This window comes from Paroedura picta, chromosome 4, assembly GCF_049243985.1.
Source record: "Paroedura picta isolate Pp20150507F chromosome 4, Ppicta_v3.0, whole genome shotgun sequence".
Classification (NCBI taxonomy): Eukaryota; Metazoa; Chordata; class Lepidosauria; order Squamata; family Gekkonidae; genus Paroedura; species Paroedura picta.
Genome location: NC_135372.1, coordinates 91825223 through 91844097, shown reverse-complemented (window position 1 = coordinate 91844097; position 18875 = coordinate 91825223). Strand labels below are relative to the sequence as shown.

General features: G+C 40.0%; 1 protein-coding gene across 2 annotated transcripts in view; it reads left to right on the top strand.

The window, feature by feature from the left end:
- The window catches only part of AHCYL1 (adenosylhomocysteinase like 1), a 59120-nt gene that overhangs the window by 28424 nt on the left and 11821 nt on the right, over positions 1–18875 (top strand). For both annotated transcript variants that reach the window (XM_077334182.1, XM_077334183.1), the window contains exons 2-7: positions 5706–5817; positions 8913–9056; positions 9515–9615; positions 10130–10232; positions 14095–14189; positions 18699–18805. In XM_077334182.1, coding sequence (XP_077190297.1) covers positions 5706–5817; positions 8913–9056; positions 9515–9615; positions 10130–10232; positions 14095–14189; positions 18699–18805 — 662 coding nt within the window. The remainder of the gene's footprint in view (positions 1–5705; positions 5818–8912; positions 9057–9514; positions 9616–10129; positions 10233–14094; positions 14190–18698; positions 18806–18875) is intronic.

The following is an 18875-nucleotide window of genomic DNA, read 5'->3' as shown; positions in this document are numbered from 1 at the left end:
GGCCATGGGGATATGTGGAGGGGAGGAGACACTGTTTCCCAATAGCACCTTCCCAGTAGCAGAATTGGTTTTTATACCCTGCTTTTCTCTCCCCAAAGGAGTCTCAGAGTGGCTTATAATAGCCTTCCCTTGCTCTCCCCACAACAGACACCTGTAACGTATGTGAGGCTGAGAGAGCTCTGAGAGAAACTGTTTTGTGAGAACAGTTTCGAACAGGACTGTGACTAGCCCAAGGTCACCCAGCATGTGGAGGAGCAGGGAATCAAATCCAGTTCACGCATTTACTTGCTTATTGACTATTATGGGATTCTTTTCCTTTGAATTTGGACCTTCTGGCCAATGGCTTCTCAGAGCAATGCAAGGAGGGAGATACTCAGGTATTTCCTACATGGAGAGGTGATGGTGTTATTAATAAGGGTGCAATCTCAGAAGGGAGGAATGCTTTTGTCTTCTGTGTTCTTTCTGTCTTTCTTTGTCTCTCTTTCTCCATGAGTGTGTGTGTGTGTGTGTGTGTGTGTGTGTATAGAGGGGAGTGCAACACAGCTCTCTGTCCCTATCCCAATCAGCCCTTTCCTCCAGGAGAACTTGAGATCTCTGTAGTTTGGAAACGAGCTTTCATTCTGTGGGTTCTCCAGATCCAACCTGGAGCCTGGCACTCCTGAACAGTGGTGGGGATGCTAGCCTCTAGCTGGGACCTGGAGATCCCACTTCTCAAAGCCTGAAGAATATTTCAGGGGATTCTCAATGGTAACATTGAGAAAAATTGACACCGAGGCAGTAACTGAGAAACCCACTGTAAGTTCTTTGCCAACCAATGTTTTCATGTTTGTAACATGAAACACTGTAACATACAACGGTTTTTTATTTACTCTGATATTGAACTGAACTGAAGAATGTACTGACTGAAAGGTTTTCAGTTCTTTAAGAAAATTTTGCTATCAAATATTTTCATTAAAGGAAGAAGCTGTGACAAGTTCATGGATTATTTGATGTTTATTGATGTGGGAACATCTACTGGTGCTCCCCCCTGGATGGATATGCTAACAGACTGTTAGTTCCACCCCAGGGAGTGTGCCAGTAGAGGGAGGCGGCAGTAGGGCAGACAGCTGAGGCAGCGGCAGAGGAACACAGAAAATGGGCAGTGGTGGCTGCCAAGACCCAGTGCTGGCCCCGCTTGCTCCACCGCTGCCAGGATGAAGGAGCCAAAGCTGGGAGCAGGGTTGGGGTGAGCGGCTGAGGCACCAGCGGCTGGCCAGACCGGCACTGAGCATTGTTGAACCGCCACCCCCACCCAGTGGGGGTGCCCTCAAGAGAGCAGGGCAGCAGTAGGGGCCCACAGAAGGCAGCTGTGGGACAGGTGGCTGAGGCGGCAGAGTGTATGTACATGCATGTGAGTGTATCTGTGCACCTGCAAGAGAGACAACAGGGAGGGGGCAAGGAGGACATTGGGGAAGCAAGAGAAAGGATGGAAGAGGAAGAGATGTGTGTACATGTGTGTCTATGTGTCTGAGAGAGAGAGAGAGAGACAGCAGGTGAGGAAGCAGGGATGAAGTGGAAGAAGCCTTCACACTGGGATGAAGGGGCGGAGGCAAGGATCAGGAGTCCCAGAGCAGGTGGATTTTCCCACATAACTTGGTCACTAATTTTTTGTAATTAGCAATTACTGCCACCCAGCATTGCTCTTTGTTTCCCACCTGGAGCCTGGCATCCCTGTACTTCCATAGGATCCAAAGCCAGGGCTTTTTTTACAGGGGGACTGATCTCTGTTGCCTGGAAATGACCTGCAATTCCAGCAAATCTTGAGGTCCCAACCTCTCATATCCTGCAACCTCCCTGCCATAGAGTTCCCCCCTCCCAAGCAAGCTCTTTCATTTCCAGGAGCCTGGAGATGAGTTGTCATTGTAGAGTCTCCCCTCCAAAATAGCCATGAGATTTCCAGGCCACAGCTGGAGGTTGGTGACCCCTGGGTCAGCAATATTCCTTGAGGCTGGAGGCAGGGCCTCAAGAGTCCAGGGGTGGGCAGGAGCATTTGCCATGTAGCCAGCCTCTAGGAAGGCCACAGTGCAGGTGTGCATCCCAGTGCCTGTTGTATTCCTGGGTGCAATGGACTTTGCCTCTAGTAAATAAATAAAATGTTCACCTTTAAAATGTTGTTGGACTTCTGTTTTATTTAGCCATACCAAAGGACTACTTGCATTCTTGAGGACAAGTTCAATGAGGAGTGGTGATGATTTTTGTTCAAGCCAATTTTTAATCTGTGATTTAAATGACCATTAAGATCACTTAAGAAGGCTTCTTAGATTATTAAAATACATTCTAATTCATTCTGATTGGTTTGTAAAACTATTAAAAATGTATTTGTTTGCAGCCAAATAAAGCCCTTTATGCAATTTAGCAGTATAAATCAAAACATTTGGGCATATACTATGCATGCCTTTTACGCTCAATAATTATCAGCTTACAGACAAGGTGGGTGATTATGGAATTAATGGCTTTCAGCTTGGCACTTGCTGTATATATGCAAGGCACAACATTTACTTATGTAATGAGGAAATGATCATAGCCCTTTGAAGGTGAGACTAATACTAGTTGAGCAGCATAGTGTATTTCCATTAAATAGAAATTTAGGACATAGTCTAGAACGTTTCAGTATAATTACTTTCTATGGGAAAATAAAAACACCAACCTTACCTTATAATTCCTATGTGATAGTTATTCATAATGTGCCACAATACCATATGATAGCATCATGTTTATTTTTTTATATCAGACTTTTGCTTAATGTGTTCAATAGAAGATGCTTATATTTTTAAGTTATTTAAATAAAAAATGGGATCTGATTCTAAAATGTTCTTTGGGTTATTTTTATCAATCCTGTGAATGAGCAGCAGCACGGAGCACTGGGTAGTGGCAGAATATCTGTTTGGGATGCAGGAAATCCCAGGTTCAACCCCTGACGTCACCAGCTAAAAGAATGTGAAATAGGTGATATTAAAGACTTCTGCTTGAGACCCCAGAGATCTGCTGAGTAGACAAACTGATATTGATGAGACGAATGGTCTGATGCAATATAAGCCAGCTTCATGGAGCAAAGTGGACTCTGTTGGACTTGGCTATTAAAAGATTACTTTGATTCATTATTGCTATAATCTATATATTTTTTTAAATTGTTTGTATTAAGAATAATTCACTGCTTTTGTTCTTGTATACCAGTTTGAGAATTTAATGGATCCATTTGCCTAAAGGCAACCTTTTCCTGGTTCATCAGGCTGTTCTTGCCATCTCAAGAAAAGCACCACTGTTAGTGGAACAAATTCATGGTTCAACCCATGGTCACATGAGGGAACACATAAATAATAGTCTATGATGTTGTTTAATGTTTAATCAAGATGGAAATTCATTTGTGAGTTTTTCATTTGAGGTCTGACTTGTTAGATGTCCCTGATAACATCTGAATACAGTACAGAGTCCCTATTAATTCTCCAGCTAAGTATAATAAATTGGTATTTAAGCTGAATATCACTTTTGAACCCAGTTCTTACTGGTTGGTCTTATCTGTAGAAGTTACAGAAATCTATACTAGGTATTTATTAAACAAGGATTAATTGGGCATGAAGCAGAGTATTATAGTGCAAAAACAAATAAATTAATAGAGAAATAACTTTTTCAGGGAACAGCAAATTACATCTTACTCAGAACTATATTGCCTAAGGAGGTAGTGAACAATGAGTTTCTCTTATAGAATTCATGAACATTTGACACAGTTGATAAGAAATATGCTTTGATAAAACTTCATTTATTTAACTTCTAAAGACCAAAATAAAATTGTGAAGTTGGCTATTTAATAAGAAAGCATATAGGTGAATAGATTTTACTCAATGTTTTGAGTTAGGACACAAATAAGTGGTAATATTGTTCATATTTTTATCCTTAAGTCCATATTTATTTAGTACATTTTTATACTGCCTTTCCCCCGAGGGAATGGTAATATATATGATTTTGTGCTCTCATTCCTTTTGAGCCTGATTCTCCTAGTTCCCAGTCTAACACTCTATTCACCACTACACCACACCATGGCAAAGGTTATAATTTCAGAAGACATCACCCAAGGCTTAATGTTTGTGTAAATACCTATGTAATAGGCAACCTTTTTCCTCTTTTGTATCTAGGGCTCTGTTTTCCAGCTGTAATTCTCAGCAGGCCCCTTGCTATTGTCTTGCCTGCATGGCCGTGCAAGCAGCACATGGGATTTGTTAGCTTAAATAGTCAATTATATTTTGTTATGTTGTTGAGCTGCTTACTTCTGGAAAGAAATTCTCCAATGGATTGTGTGGGATTTTTCAAGCCTTCAAAGTATTTGGGGAAGTATGAACAATTTCAGATTACCATCTCACCTGCCATCCGTATATGGGCTCCAATATATATCTGAAGGAAACAATGGCAGGTGATATCGAGTTTCTTAATGAAAGCAGTCTTGTCTCCTGCGGGAGTGAAAGCAGGCCTTTTCCTGGGTCAATTCCTGACTGGATGCCATTTAAGGTCCTTATAAAACAGTCCTGTTATGATCCAGCAAATTTCATCTAGGTCTGTTCACATGGAACATAACAGTTTGTCCATTTAATTGTGACATCGGACTAATTATATAGTCCGCACAATGATTTTGACTAATGAGCTTGTACCAAGGTTGAATATTGTTGGTAACTCCTGATCGTATTTGACAGAGGTTTGTTCCATGAATTAAGGACATTCTTGGGCTACATTCTAAAGATCTTTCTCCAACTAGTAAACTTTTCTTATTGAATAGTATTTGATGATTAATGCTCATCTTATGTAGCCTGCGATTTCTCTACTTTATGTATGTATGTATGTATGTATGTATGTATGTATGTATGTATGTATGTATGTATTTATTTATTTATTTATTTATTTATTTATTTATTTATTTGTATTTATATACCGCCCTCCCCTGAGGCTCAGGATAATTTACATAAAACATAGAAAACAGTACATGGAACCTTGTTTTTCATAACAACAATATATTAACATTAAAACTATAACAGAGGTAACGGACTATAACAATGCAAACAGGTCCAAAGCAGAACACATGAATGGATTTCTGGGCGGGAGGAAACAGAGGCCCTATAGATGATGTATTCTGTTTCAAATTATTATGTTAAACAATTTGTTAGGCAAGAATGTTTATTTTATTAAATTGGATTATAAACACATCTCTCAAATGCAGCATGTGCTCTTGTAATGCACATTTTGTTGTTATGGAGTCAGTAGGCTGGCTCTTGTCATGCCATTATTCTCATTACTGAGCTAGCATGTATGACTGATTTGCTTTAGTAGCAATATCATCATTATCACACAACTTGGCTTCGCAGAATTCATTTCATATTTTTTGTATGCTATACTGCTAAACTATTCTTGGGAGTTCCTTTTAAAGAAGATTGTATGTTGATATTTTATAGGGGGAAATTAATTTGTGTTGGATACATATGTACCTGATAGAACAAGAGAGTGAAAATGGATCTACCTTTGCAGGGAGGAAATAGGATGAAGCAGCAAGCTCTTATACGTGGATCTGATTTTTAGCAAACAGAGTTCTGGCTTGTAAAGTTCATTTGTGTTGTTATTAATTTGGAAAAAACAATCCTTATTGATAAATGGTTTTTAAAAACTTGTCTGTGCTTATTCTTTAGCAAATCCAGTTTGCAGATGATATGCAAGAATTCACGAAGTTTCCAACCAAGACTGGTCGCAGGTCCCTATCTCGTTCCATTTCACAGTCTTCCACTGATAGCTATAGCTCTGGTAAATGTCTACCTCTGTTTTCCTGCATTTCGTATTTGGTTTGTACCACAACAAATATTAATCTATGCCACTTTTCAACAGATGAAAGTGTTGTTGCACCAATAATATAATATAGGGCTGGACTGGGTTCACATTTCTTTCTTTCCGAAAGGCAATGACTGGCTTGTTAGCAGAATATCAAGGTAGGAAAAGTCTGTGTATTTTGGTTTCTGATCCACAGAGGGTATGCTCTGGGCAACTGATATTAATTGGGTTTCCTCTGCTAGTAAAGTTAATTATTTCTATCTTGGATTCAGCCTAATGGATACCACCAATACAAACAGTTCTGTAGGCATAAATTGCCGCAGCTGTAAAGGTCAGTCGTAGTTTGGTTTTCTGTTTTAAAATACATTCAATTGACTTTTTATACTTGGGGAAAACAACTGTTCATTTTTCCTCTGTCGGTGGAACTTACTCTGCAGCTTGCAGACATAATTACCATCAATAAAAAGAGCCACATGACTGTAACATGTCCTGTGCACCATTCTGCCATGAACCCCACAAAATAATGATTACTTCTAAATATATATATATATATATATATATATGGATAATCTGTTTACTAAAGAGCCAGTTTGGTGTAGTGGTTAGGAGTGCAGACTTCTAATCTGGCATGCCAGGTTCGATTCTGCACTCCCCCATATGCAGCCAGCTGGGTGACCTTGGGCTTGCCACAGCACTGATAAAACTGTTCTGACTGGGCAGTGATATCAGGGCTCTCTCAGCCTCACCCAACCCACAGGGTGTCTGTTGTGGGGAGAGGAATGGAAAGGCAACTGTAAGCCGCTTTGAGCCTCCTTCGGTTAGGGGAAAGCGGCATATAAGAGCCAACTCTTCTTCTTCTTCTAAAGTACTTCTGAACATGTATTGTTGTTTCCCCAGCACTGCTGAAGCTTAGCCAACCCTCATGTATCTGGAATGAAGAGAGGAGAGCAGAAGGGGAAAAAATAAGATTTTCTCCCAAATTTCCCAATTTTTCCATTAGAATAGTTGAAAAGGTCTTCAGACTTTTTCATGCTGTGTATTTTGACTGAGAAATACCTTACCTTAAAGCATTTTACCTATTCTATAAGGAAATCAGTTTCATTTTAATGCTTCCCATAGTTTCCTAATTTTTTCACTGAAAAAGCAGAGATGATCCTCACATTTTTTTCATGCTATATAGTTGGAATAAGTGAAATGCTTTTTAAGACAAGGTTTTTCTCTCTCAAAAAGAGAAATATTTCATAGGAAATTACTTCAGTGCTTCCCAAAATGTCTCAGTTTTCCATTAGAAAATTGTCTTATGTTGAAAAATTGAGAAAGTCCTTATCCTCATTCCACCAGCTCCTTAGCCTCCACCCCCCCCCCCAGCTTCTAAGCTCTGAGCAAATGGGTGTCCATGTGTGTGTGAAGGGGTTTGTACCTGCTTATGGGAAATCCTGTTTTCTCCACCCATTGTTCAAGTAGGGTGACATTGGCCAGACTAAACTGTCTCCCAGAGGCCCAGTGTAAGTAGGGTGTTGTGCTTGCATCCTTAGGGAGTTACTATTTCCCTTTTAGTAAATTGCACAGATTGACTAGGTGATGGGTAAGTGAGCAAATGGTCAAGCTCATAAATGAGTTCCTTATGCACACTGTGAAATCATTAAAAAGAAAAGGGAATTTTATAACCATTGTAGACTTCACTCGGCTTCCTGTCAGTTTCAGACTCCTCAGCTTGAGCAGCTTTCACTGAGTGAGCTGAATCTTTTAAATCTCTCTTCCTTAGCTAGAAGGGGTTCAGTTTGATCCAACTTGTAATGGGAGCTGCATCTGTCCCTTTCCCACAAGTATGCATCTAGCCAATGGTATTATATTATGTTCCCTTGGTATTTAGGGTTCCAGAAAGTTATCTTCCCTCTTCCAAGCAATGCAGCAAGTGGTCATCATAAATGGGGAGTGTTTCCTTCCTCCATGTAACAAGAGGATGCCCGTATGAATGGGTGTTGTAACAGCCTTGCATTTATACAGCATACCCCAATGTGCCATAACAGTGCTCATATTTTTCCATATTACATATTTGGCATGAAGATACCCTCCCTTAAGAAGTATTTCATTTTCTAAAAGAGAGAGAAAAATAATGTTCCTCCCAATTTTTCATTTCTTCCATCAGAAAAACTGGGGGTGGGGATTTCACATTTCTAGGTGATAACCACTAGCCAATTACAAGACAGCCTTGCATGCTTTCTTGAAATATAGGATGGGAACTATAGTGGAGAAGGTTGCTCATCCACAGTGATGTGTCAGAGGTCCAGATATGGCTCCTGAGCCACTGAGTATCACTGCTCTGAATCTATAGATTAAGAACGAAGGAGAAACTAGTCATGTATTTTTAAGGATGTCACTTCAGATGTTTAGCATAGCAGTTGGTCATGTTAATCTTCCAGTTAGAAGCTCTCATCCCAGCTAAGCATCTTTTTCTGTCATAGTTGGAATGCTGTAACAGCCTTCGTTGGCTACAGAAACTGCAGCCTCTTATCCCTTCACAGCTCTTTTTGTTGGAAAATTCACTTGATTTTTTCTGTCTTTAAACTTTGTAAAAGTCACCCCCCTTCCTCAGTGTATACAGATGGTCTGAAAGACCCTTGTTATGTCTGTGTATTTTGCATACACAAAGCCAGAACTTTCAGTGCTGTGCTGTTTCTCATAGAGTTACAGATTGCTTTTCCATAGTAATAAAGCATCTTGAGGTCCTTGTAAGTTTCCTTAATTTACTGGCTTATTTTGTTTGAAAGGCAGTCAAAAAAAATTTTTTTTAAGACACGTTTTGTCTGCCAGTAATCTTTCAAGAATGTTGATATCATGCAGTTTTTGAAACCCACATGGTGCCACCTTATGCTAGTGTATACAAGCCAAGAAGTGAAATACTTGAAATAGGAAACAAATTGACCAGGACTTTAAGATGAATTACCAGAATAAAGTTAAAATAGTACAGATGGTAAAATGTCAGTACTGGATAATACATCGTGATTGTCTTGGTCCTCCTTCACGTATATTCTGTTCTCACAAAGCATGTTTTGTTTTTGTTCTTGTAGCGGCATCCTACACAGACAGCTCGGATGACGAGGTTTCCCCTCGAGAAAAGCAGCAAACTAATTCCAAGGGCAGCAGCAATTTCTGTGTTAAAAATATCAAGCAGGCAGAGTTTGGGCGCCGGGAAATAGAAATAGCAGAGCAAGGTAAAGGATGGACTGTTGAACTGACTTCCTTTGTTTTTTTTGAAAATTATAGTCACTGCCAGGGTGTTGGCAGAAGGTGCTGTTGGACTGACTTTGTTTAGGTTTTAAGAATTATATTCAAAAAAGCTAGAGTACATTCCAGGCAATAGGAATGGACATGAACCCAAAAAGGCAGTTTGTTTTGTGGTTCGGAGTGGATCCCAAACCGACCCAAGCTACATGGGCTCCACCCAAATCAGTCCAGGATGTTTGTTACCCTGTTTCTTTGTATGTATGTTTCTTTCTGTGAAAGTTCCAGCTCTTCTGGAAGCTCATTCCACCAGATCAGAGCGAGGACCAAAAAAGCTCTGGCCCTGGTCGAGGCCAGGTGTACTTCGCTTGGGCTGGGGATCACCAACCTGTTTAAATTTGCAGAGCATATTTAACTTCATTAACAGTTCTTTATCTTGCTTTCATAGATATGTCTGCTCTGATTTCACTAAGAAAACGAGCTCAGGGGGAGAAGCCATTAGCTGGAGCTAAAATTGTAGGATGTACTCACATTACAGCACAGACTGCGGTGAGTATCCCTGTTCTGCAACTTGCATTCAAGCTGGCTTTTCCTCATAACTGCTATCTGTGCAGGTCATCCATCCATTCCAGCAGAGGGAGATAACAGGAAGAGCTGTATAAATACACAATGGTAATCTGACATAATCTGGTTACTGTGCCATCTGTTTTTATGTTTGTGGATGTGCATACATACCTCACTACTCTGCCAAAAAAAAATCTGCATTCTGGCAACATCAGAATCTAAGCAGTCTGTTTATGCATGCATGCGGCTTGTTTGACTGAGGTGCATTACCACATAATGAATAAAATGACTATAGAATTGTGTTTCTCTTGTCCTGCAGGTATTACAATTTGTTGCATTACTTATATTATGTATTATCTGTCTTGAGTACTTGGAGAAGTGTGAGTTGTACACTTAAATGAAGTTAATAACTTTCTACTTCTGCAATTGTATGTGCCAACTTCCCAATCAATGACTGCCATTGCAGTCAGGTTCATTGTGTATTTGTTTTGTTTTATAGGTATTGATTGAGTCACTGTGTGCACTGGGAGCTCAGTGCCGTTGGTCTGCTTGCAATATTTATTCCACTCAAAATGAGGTGGCTGCTGCATTGGCTGAAGCTGGTGAGTAAAATACGATTGAAGGAGTCACAAATACAGAAATTATATTTTTATTTACTGCTGTGCTCATTAGCTCCATCACACTCTTGAGTGCTTAATAATGTGTAGATGTGACCCTCCTTTTCCACCCACATAGTGCCTACCCCCTCAACAACCTCTGTCATGTTTAGGGATATCAATAAAGAGAGGCGAAACCTAGCCTGCCCATCACAGTATCATATCATCATATATAGCTGAGCCAAAACATGTTCTTGATTTATTTTCATTTGCCAGATGTTTAAATCTTATTTATACTTGACCTTTCTCACTAAAACGCAAGGCGGATTACACAGTGTAAATCAGTGCAACCAATAGGATTGGAATGGGATTGGAAATAGCAGAAATGTAAAGCATGAAAGCTCTATTATCAGAATTCGGCAATTTGAGATTAACTAGGCAGGTTTGACAGTCACAAAAAGTGATATTTTGGACCCCTATTTTGGATGAAAGTGTAATAATTATTTTGTGAAGAATTATTTTCTTGAACAAACATTCGAAGGAGAACCAGATAATGATTAAATAAGTGACAGTATACATGAAATAAATTTATTTTGGTGTATGTGAAATAATCCTTACAAAAATTCTGTTGTCATTAGTTTATGCTTTATTTGCTGATCTCTTTGATCAGCAAGATAATTACTAGATAATACGATAAAAACAGTACAGATATGGATCTCTGTTATAAGGTTGCCTGTTGTAATAGTCAATGTTGCTTCATGTAGGAATAGACTTACTATAGGACAATGCAAGTGTGGAACAATATCTAAATAAATGAACAACTAATGCTTACAAAAAGATAAACTTACTTTGTGGTTAGAAAAGAGCAAGAATCTAGAAGCACCTTTCCAATATCCAGAGACAGGTTGCTACAAGACAAGGCCGAAGAAAATGACAACAGAATACCATCAGTGATCACAACAGTTCAAGCCAGTCCAGTGCATTATTGATCACATACAACCCATGCAGGATAGTGACGTTTCCCTCACATGGCAATGGGGGCTGTCTTTTCTTGCCAACAGACAGCTTGCTAACCGAAAACTTCTCACCCTCAATGATAAATTGCTTAACAGTAACATGATTCTGTTACCAAGATTTGCAACAAACCAAGGTGGTAACTTTGTTCTCATATAGATTCTAGCAACACCATCACTGGACTCAGCAACATCAGCCAGACCGTCTCAGGTTCATACTTGCTCATCCTCTAATGTGATTTATGTTGTCACGTGCCAGCAATGCCTTTCCACCCTTTATGTTGAACAAACAGGCCAGTTCCCTATGACAAAAATTAGAAACCACAACATTAAAAAAAAAAGTGGGGAACATTTTAACCTTCTAGAAAACTGAGTTGTTGACCTTAGCAAAAGTGCTCTTACAAAAGGGTTCTTGTGGCTCTTTTTTGCATGCCAGGGAAATGCCAATCACCACTTTGGGGTTGGGAGGCAAATTTCCTCCAGGTCAAAAAGATTCTGGGCTTTTTGAGAGGCATCATCTGGACATGGAGTTGGGGTCACTCTTTGAAGAAAGCACACATACACATAGAACCATAGAATAATAGAGTTGGAAGGTGCCCCCTGGGTCATCTAGCCCAACCCCCCGCACTGTGCATGACACTCACATCCCTATCGCTCATCCACTGTAACCTGCCACCACCTTGAACCTTCGCAGAATCAGCCTCTCTGTCAGATGGCTATCCAGCCTCTGTTTAAAAATCTCTAAAGATGGAGAACCCATCACAACTTGAGGAAGCCTGTTCCACTGAGAAACCACTCTAACTGTCAGGAATTTCTCCCAGATGTTTAGACAGAATTTCTTTTGCATTATTTTCATCCCATTGGTTGTGGCCCATCCCTCTGGGACAAGAGAGAACAACTCTGCTTCATCCTCTATATGGCAGCCTTTTAAATACTTGAAGATGGTTATCAGATCCTCTCTCAGTCGTCTCCTCTCCAAGCTAAACAAACCAAGCTCCCCCAACCTTTCCTCATACGTCTTGGTCTCCAAACCTCTCACCATCTTTGTTGCCCTTCTCTGGACATGCTCCAGTTTGTCTACATCCCTCTTCAACTGTGGTGCCCAAAACTGAACACAGTACTCCAAGTGAGGCCGAACCAGAGCAGCATAAAGTGGTATTATCACCTCCTGTGATCTGGACACGATACTCCATTTGATACAGCCCAAAATCCCATTTGCCTTTTTAGCCACCAAGTCAAACTGCTGACTCGTTCAATGTATGGTCCACTAAGACTCCTAGATCCTTTCCGCACATACTGATGCCAAGACAAGCCTTCCCCATCCTTTATTGGTGTAAATTGTTTTTCTTACCTAAATGCAGAATTTTACATTTGTCCCTATTGAATTTCATTTTATTCAGTTGAGCCCACTTCTCGAGCCTATCAAGATCATCCTAAATTCTGATTCTGTCTTCTGTTGTGTTTGCTACCCCTCCCAGTTTAGTATTGTCTGCAAATTTAATAAGTACCCCATCTAATCCCTCATCCAAATAATTTATAAATATGTTGAACAACACAGGCCCCAGGACAGATCCCTGGGGCACTCCACTTGTCACTCTTCTCCAAGAGAAGATTTTAAAACAAAAGCAAAAAGCAAAATAATGTTTGTGGATTCTTGTAAGCAGGTAGCAAGGAGGAAAAGCTTTGCTATGATAGCTATGGTTTCCCCCGATTGCTGCAGGGCTTGGGAGGCAAGCAACTCACATTTCTGGCCTTGCTAAAAATTTCACCATAGTGAAATGAAAAGGTAAACTGCTTCCTACATGGTGATTTTCTTGGCTCTATGACATATTTAAATGTGGCACAATAATAGGCAGTTGACCAGTATGTCAATCTTAATGGGCAGTTCCCCTATCCCTCCAAAATGATCATTTAGAATATCGACGGCTGTAGGAAAATATTGTATTATTGCTGGGCTTATGCTAAACTTGTATGACTTTAACACTTATCTGTCTGGGTTTCTAAAACTTGGTGGTGAAAAGAATGAAAGTCAAATTCGTTGTTCTAATATTTTTGTAAATTCTCTACATGACCAGCCTGTTGAGTAGTCTGCCAGTTTTGTACAGAGAAACATTCCACACCCAGGTGGACTCCCTTAAACTTGTTGGAAGAGCCTAGATTACGCTAATGAGAGCTTGTTTAGTTTTAGATTACTTACCCTATTCTGGAAGCATCTCTTGCCTATAAAAACTATAAAAACCTCAAGGCATAATCCATTTATTTTTTAAGGAGCCACATGACTTTGTTTTACTATGCTCTCTGTTCCTGCATATTCTGGCCAAGAAACCAATCTAGAAGAATGTTACATCTAGCAAGCAAGAAACAGGTATTAGTTTAGTAGCACTGAACAAGGGACTCCAAGGCATTCTGTGGATTGTAAAAGACTATAATGCTGGAACAGGGTGGGCTGTTGTTGAACTTTGTCTGTAGTTATACTTTACTATCTAGACACTGCTGCAAGGGATCAGAGTCCTCTTAATTTATTCATGCTGCTGAGCTAATGACTCTCCAAATAGCCTAGTCATTTAGATTGTCTAAATGAAAAGAAACAAAGAAGTAGAGGCACTAACTATGCTATTTGCTGGCTCTCACACATTTAGTTCAGTAGATTCTTGAATTCTCAATCTGGTGCCCTAACATAGCTTCTTTCAAATATACAATTTGTAGACAGCTTCAGTTACGTATTGGTGCAGATGTCGCTGAAGTGCTAGGGTAAAAGCTTCTTGTCTTGACTTCTCTGTATCAATACTGGCTTAATGCCAAGTGTGCTTCGAATACTCCTGTTTCAACAAAATGCAACACATTTTTTTAATTAGGTGTTGCTGTATTTGCCTGGAAGGGGGAATCTGAAGATGATTTTTGGTGGTGCATTGACCGCTGTGTTAATGTGGATGGATGGCAGCCCAACATGGTAATTATATATTTTTATTTATTTACAAAATCTCCATCCTACCTTTCTGCCCTTCTAAGGTTCGCCAAGATGCCTAACTATTTGTATCAGACATGATAAAATCACTTTTTTAAACCATTAAAATAAACCCCTCTTCCAAACATATCTAATAAAGAAATGTTCATTCATACAAAAATTATACCTAGAATTAGACTTCGTGGTCTTAAAGGTGCCTGAATTCAAATTTTGTTCAATATACCTCATGAAAATAATTTTTAAGAGTTAAAAGTAGTTAAACAGTTAAAATATTTATAAAACATTGGTTAAGAAGGGAGGGTCATTGAGGGAATGCCAAACACCCCCCCCAAAAAAAAATCTTACTCATTTCCTGGAGTAAGATGGCAACCAAAAGGGACATACAAATTTCCCTACATGGGGAGGTATTAGTACAGTTGACCATTGCCATGTTCTTCAGTTTATTGTAGACACATATTCTAGCTCAAATAATGGTATGTTGACTGTGACTTTATGGATCTTAGAGTTGCCTTAGACTCAGTACCTAGGCAGAGATTATGGGATAAACTGAAGAAATCATCTATCTCCTATTTTTATTTCAACAATTATTTGACCAGCCTACAGCTCAAGTAAGATGTGGTCCATCTGGTGAATTGATTAGGGCTATTGCAGTGGAGTGAAGCAAGGATGTATCCTAGAATCTCAGAATCAGAAAGTTGGAAGGGGTCATACAGGCCATTTAGTCCAACCCCCTGCTCAATGCAGGATCAGCCTAAATCAGCGGTTCTCAACTGCCATAACGCCACAACCCAAGCAGTGGCGCGTGCAGACACAATGTCACTCAACGATCTGGAAGGCAGCGTGGAGGTGGCCAGTGCTATGGCTCCAGCATTGCCGCCCGCCTCAGTGGCAACCTGTTCTGGTGACCCTGCAGAAGGGGCCAGGTGACCTCACTTGCAGTCAGGATCCCAAGGTTGAGAACCACTAGCCTAAACAATCCAGGATAAGCCAGTTTGGTGTAGTGGTTAGGAGTGCGGACTTCTAATCTGGCATGCCAGGTTCAATTCTGCACTCCCCCACAAGCTGTTATGGAGCCAGCTGTTATGGAGCCACATGACTTTGCACTGATAAAACTGTTCTGACCGAGCAGTGATATCAGGGCTCTCTCAGCCTAACCCACCTCGCAGGGTGTCTGTTGTGGGGAGAGGAAAGGGAAGGGGACTGTAAGCCGCTTTGAGCCTCCTTCGGGTAGGGAAAAGCGACATATAAGAACCAACTCCTCCTCCTCCTCCTCCTCCTCCAAATGAAAAAATACCCTACTGTCAAGGAAATCTAAGTAGGCAGTAGCAGATCATTGGAAAATGCATTTGAACTCTGTTATAAGAACAACCATGAGTACTGGGAAGGCTATTTTTTATTATCCTTCTGATGATAGATAATATATTCCTGCAGTGTTAAAGCATTTAATGTTAAAGGTTCTGGGCAGTTATTGTATGCTGCACAGTTTGCATTAGTGTGGTAACATAATATTGTTGGACCATTACTAAGAATTTTACACAATATTCCAGGAACTCTAAGATGTGTGGCAGGAATAGTTTTGACAGCCAAGACTGGGGCCTTGTGGAGACCATTTAGTCTGAAAGGAGTGGGTTGAAATGTATGTCCTTGTTTAGTTATGCTGGATCATCATTGGAGTGATTGGGACAAATACTTGGAATTTAAATTATTATGTCTCAAAAACTGCCTCCAGGCACTGGTTTAGGGTTTCTGAGTGGAATCAGCTGAAAGTGTGAAATAGAGCTGAGTATCATCCATATATTGGTGACAACCTAGCCCAAATCTCCCGATGAACTCACTTAGTGGTTTCATATCAATGTTAAAGAGCATAGTGGAACAAGATGGAACCTTGTGGGATCCCAGAGACCAAAAGCCAAGAGGCTGAACCACGGTCCCTCAGCACCACCTTCTGAAACTTACTCTCCAGGTAGGTCCAGAACCACCACAGAATGGTGCCTCTCAATTCCAGTCCAGATAGGCAGTCTACAATCGATGGTATCAGTATCCATTGAGACATCCAGAAGCATCAACAGAGTGGCACTTCCTCTGTGCATTTTGTGGTGCAAGTAATCTCCAGAACAATCAGGGTTTCAGTTCAGTCAAAAGGGTTGCTCTCCCTCTGTCCACTGCTGCCTGTTATATTGTTTTTTACTGTTATTTGGGTAAATTATGGGGGTTTTTATTGTATTTTTAATATTTTATTATGTATACCGCCGCGAGACCTGCTGGGGAGCGGCAGTATATAAATCTAAAAATAATAAATAAATAAATAAGATCTGTTTATTGATTTTTATTTCTTGGATTTTTATACCGCCCCACCGCCCCCCAGTCATCTTGTTCAAGAATAGAATATGTGAGACTGGTCAGTAAATACTGAGATCTCTTGGGTCAGGAGTAGGCTTCTTTAAAACATTCTCCTTTTTCTGCCCTTCTCTTTCCCCCCACTCAATGATGCTTTGTGATGAAATAATGGAAAAGTTAATTTGGCTTCCTAGTTTGTTGATACTTGTCTCAGCAGAGTGTCATTGTAGTTCTGTACATAAAGTGTTGGACCCTAGGGGACCCAAGTTCAAATATTTATGTTGTCATGAAGCTCAGCATGCGGTTTTGAGCAAGTCATAGACTCTTATTCTAACATTCTTCGGGAGGGTTTAAGGATAACATGTAATTCTATTTATGTTACAAGGAGAGGAGGATAAAAATGTGATAGAGGCATGCTTCCTGGGCTCTATTTGAGAAGTCAAGTAGATGCATAGACAGGGAAAAGCAGCCTGTTATTGCAGTTTTAGAGTTCTGAACTCTAAAACTAGGAATAGTAGTAATTACTATTACTATTACTAATACCTAGGAATAGTAATAATTACCTTTGTGAGGCAGAGCTGACTTCATCCAATGTATTTATATTACAGCCCGATCCTTTTTGTTGTCTAATGTTCACATTTTGGTTGCTATTTCCTTACTGCATACATGCCTGTATGTGCCAGTGAATACATATAGCGAGTAGGCATGTCTTTAATCGTTGCCCTTATTATAATATGCTACAATATATGTGACATCCATGTACTTACATATTAACTCAACTTGCTATCTTATCTTGCTTCATAAAAACCTGTCAAACTATTGCATAGTTACCCGGTGAATAGTATAATTTATATGAAGGAGTTTTAAGTCCATTGTATATCTTTAAAATAGTTGTCTCTTTTAGAAAAAGTCATTATACAACAATGTATAAATGAGGCCAATGTGGTCTGGTACTCCAAATGCAATTGAGCTTTTGCCTTATGAAGTTCCAGAACCGGACTGTGGAGACAATTTAAGCCCCGTGTGGGCAGTATTAGGAACTTCTTATCCCAGCCCTGCTTAGCACTTCATTTTAAAATGTCTTATGTTCTGCCTTGTTTGACTGTTTAGGTATTCTTTGTAATAGTTATGGTGTTTTTTTTTTTTAGAAAACCTTTTGAAGACTATTTTGTTTACCAGTAAATATCGAAAATAAGCCTCAAACTGGTGGCTGTTCTGGTATTACTCACAGTAGAGAGACCAGTATTTTGCAGCACTGAAGTGCTGTAGGCTTTGCCCGAATAAAGACTTCGATTCCAGCCACAGACCCTGACAACAATATTTTGCTGAATGCCTGTGGTACATGATCATTTGACTTGTTGCAGCATAATTTTATAGCATCCGAGCAAAGAGAACATCAGATAAATTAAATGCGCAATACTTTCCCCCTAAAACCGTACTTCTGGGATGGCAGTGATAAGCTGATATTTCTTATGTGCGTTAGGTTAGCTGTGCAGGCTCTATTCAGTTCAGATACATCTTTTATCCATTGGTTGTGTTTTTTTAAGCATGTCTATTTAAGATGTCAGCTTCTCCTCCACTGCCTCAAAGAATGGCTTCCCCTCCCTTCTTAAAGGGAAAATTTTGCCCCACAAACTCCTTTGTCAAAATAAGCCAGGACAGGCCAAGGCAAAGACCACACCACTGCCTGTGTGACAAGGCTAGAGTCCCTTGGCTTCCCTGATTTCCTTAATTATCTTACTAAACTGCTTTATTGTTCCTCCTGAGTTTGAAATTGGGAAGGGGGAAGGAGTCTAACTCTCTTTTGACCAGGCTGCTTGTAAGCTTAACCCCTGAACATTCAGAGAGTAAACGCAACATTTGCAAAGAAAAGTATCAAATGCTTACATGGATATCATTTCATCACAGTGCTCACTTCAGATTTCACAGTACTGTGCATTTTCTCTGAATTCCCCATGTTATGTATTAGAATATCAGCCACCCGTGTTGCTTCAACAATGCCCTGCTTCTCATTAGTGGCATAGTCAGACAATCAGATTTATATGGGACGAGCTCATTAATGCCATGAAACCCTGGCCTCTTCCTTAGAGTGAAGTTAGCGTTATCATGGCTTATTAGCACTAGAATGTCTGAACTGATTATTTCTTCTGTTTTCAGATCTTGGATGATGGGGGAGACCTTACCCACTGGGTTTATAAGAAATATCCAAATGTATTTAAGAAGATCAGAGGGATTGTAGAAGAAAGTGTGACGGGTGTGCACAGGTAACAAGCCAAAATGGAACCTGGAATCTGGCACATTTTTTGGCTGTACTGCTTTAATTTCAAACTTTGA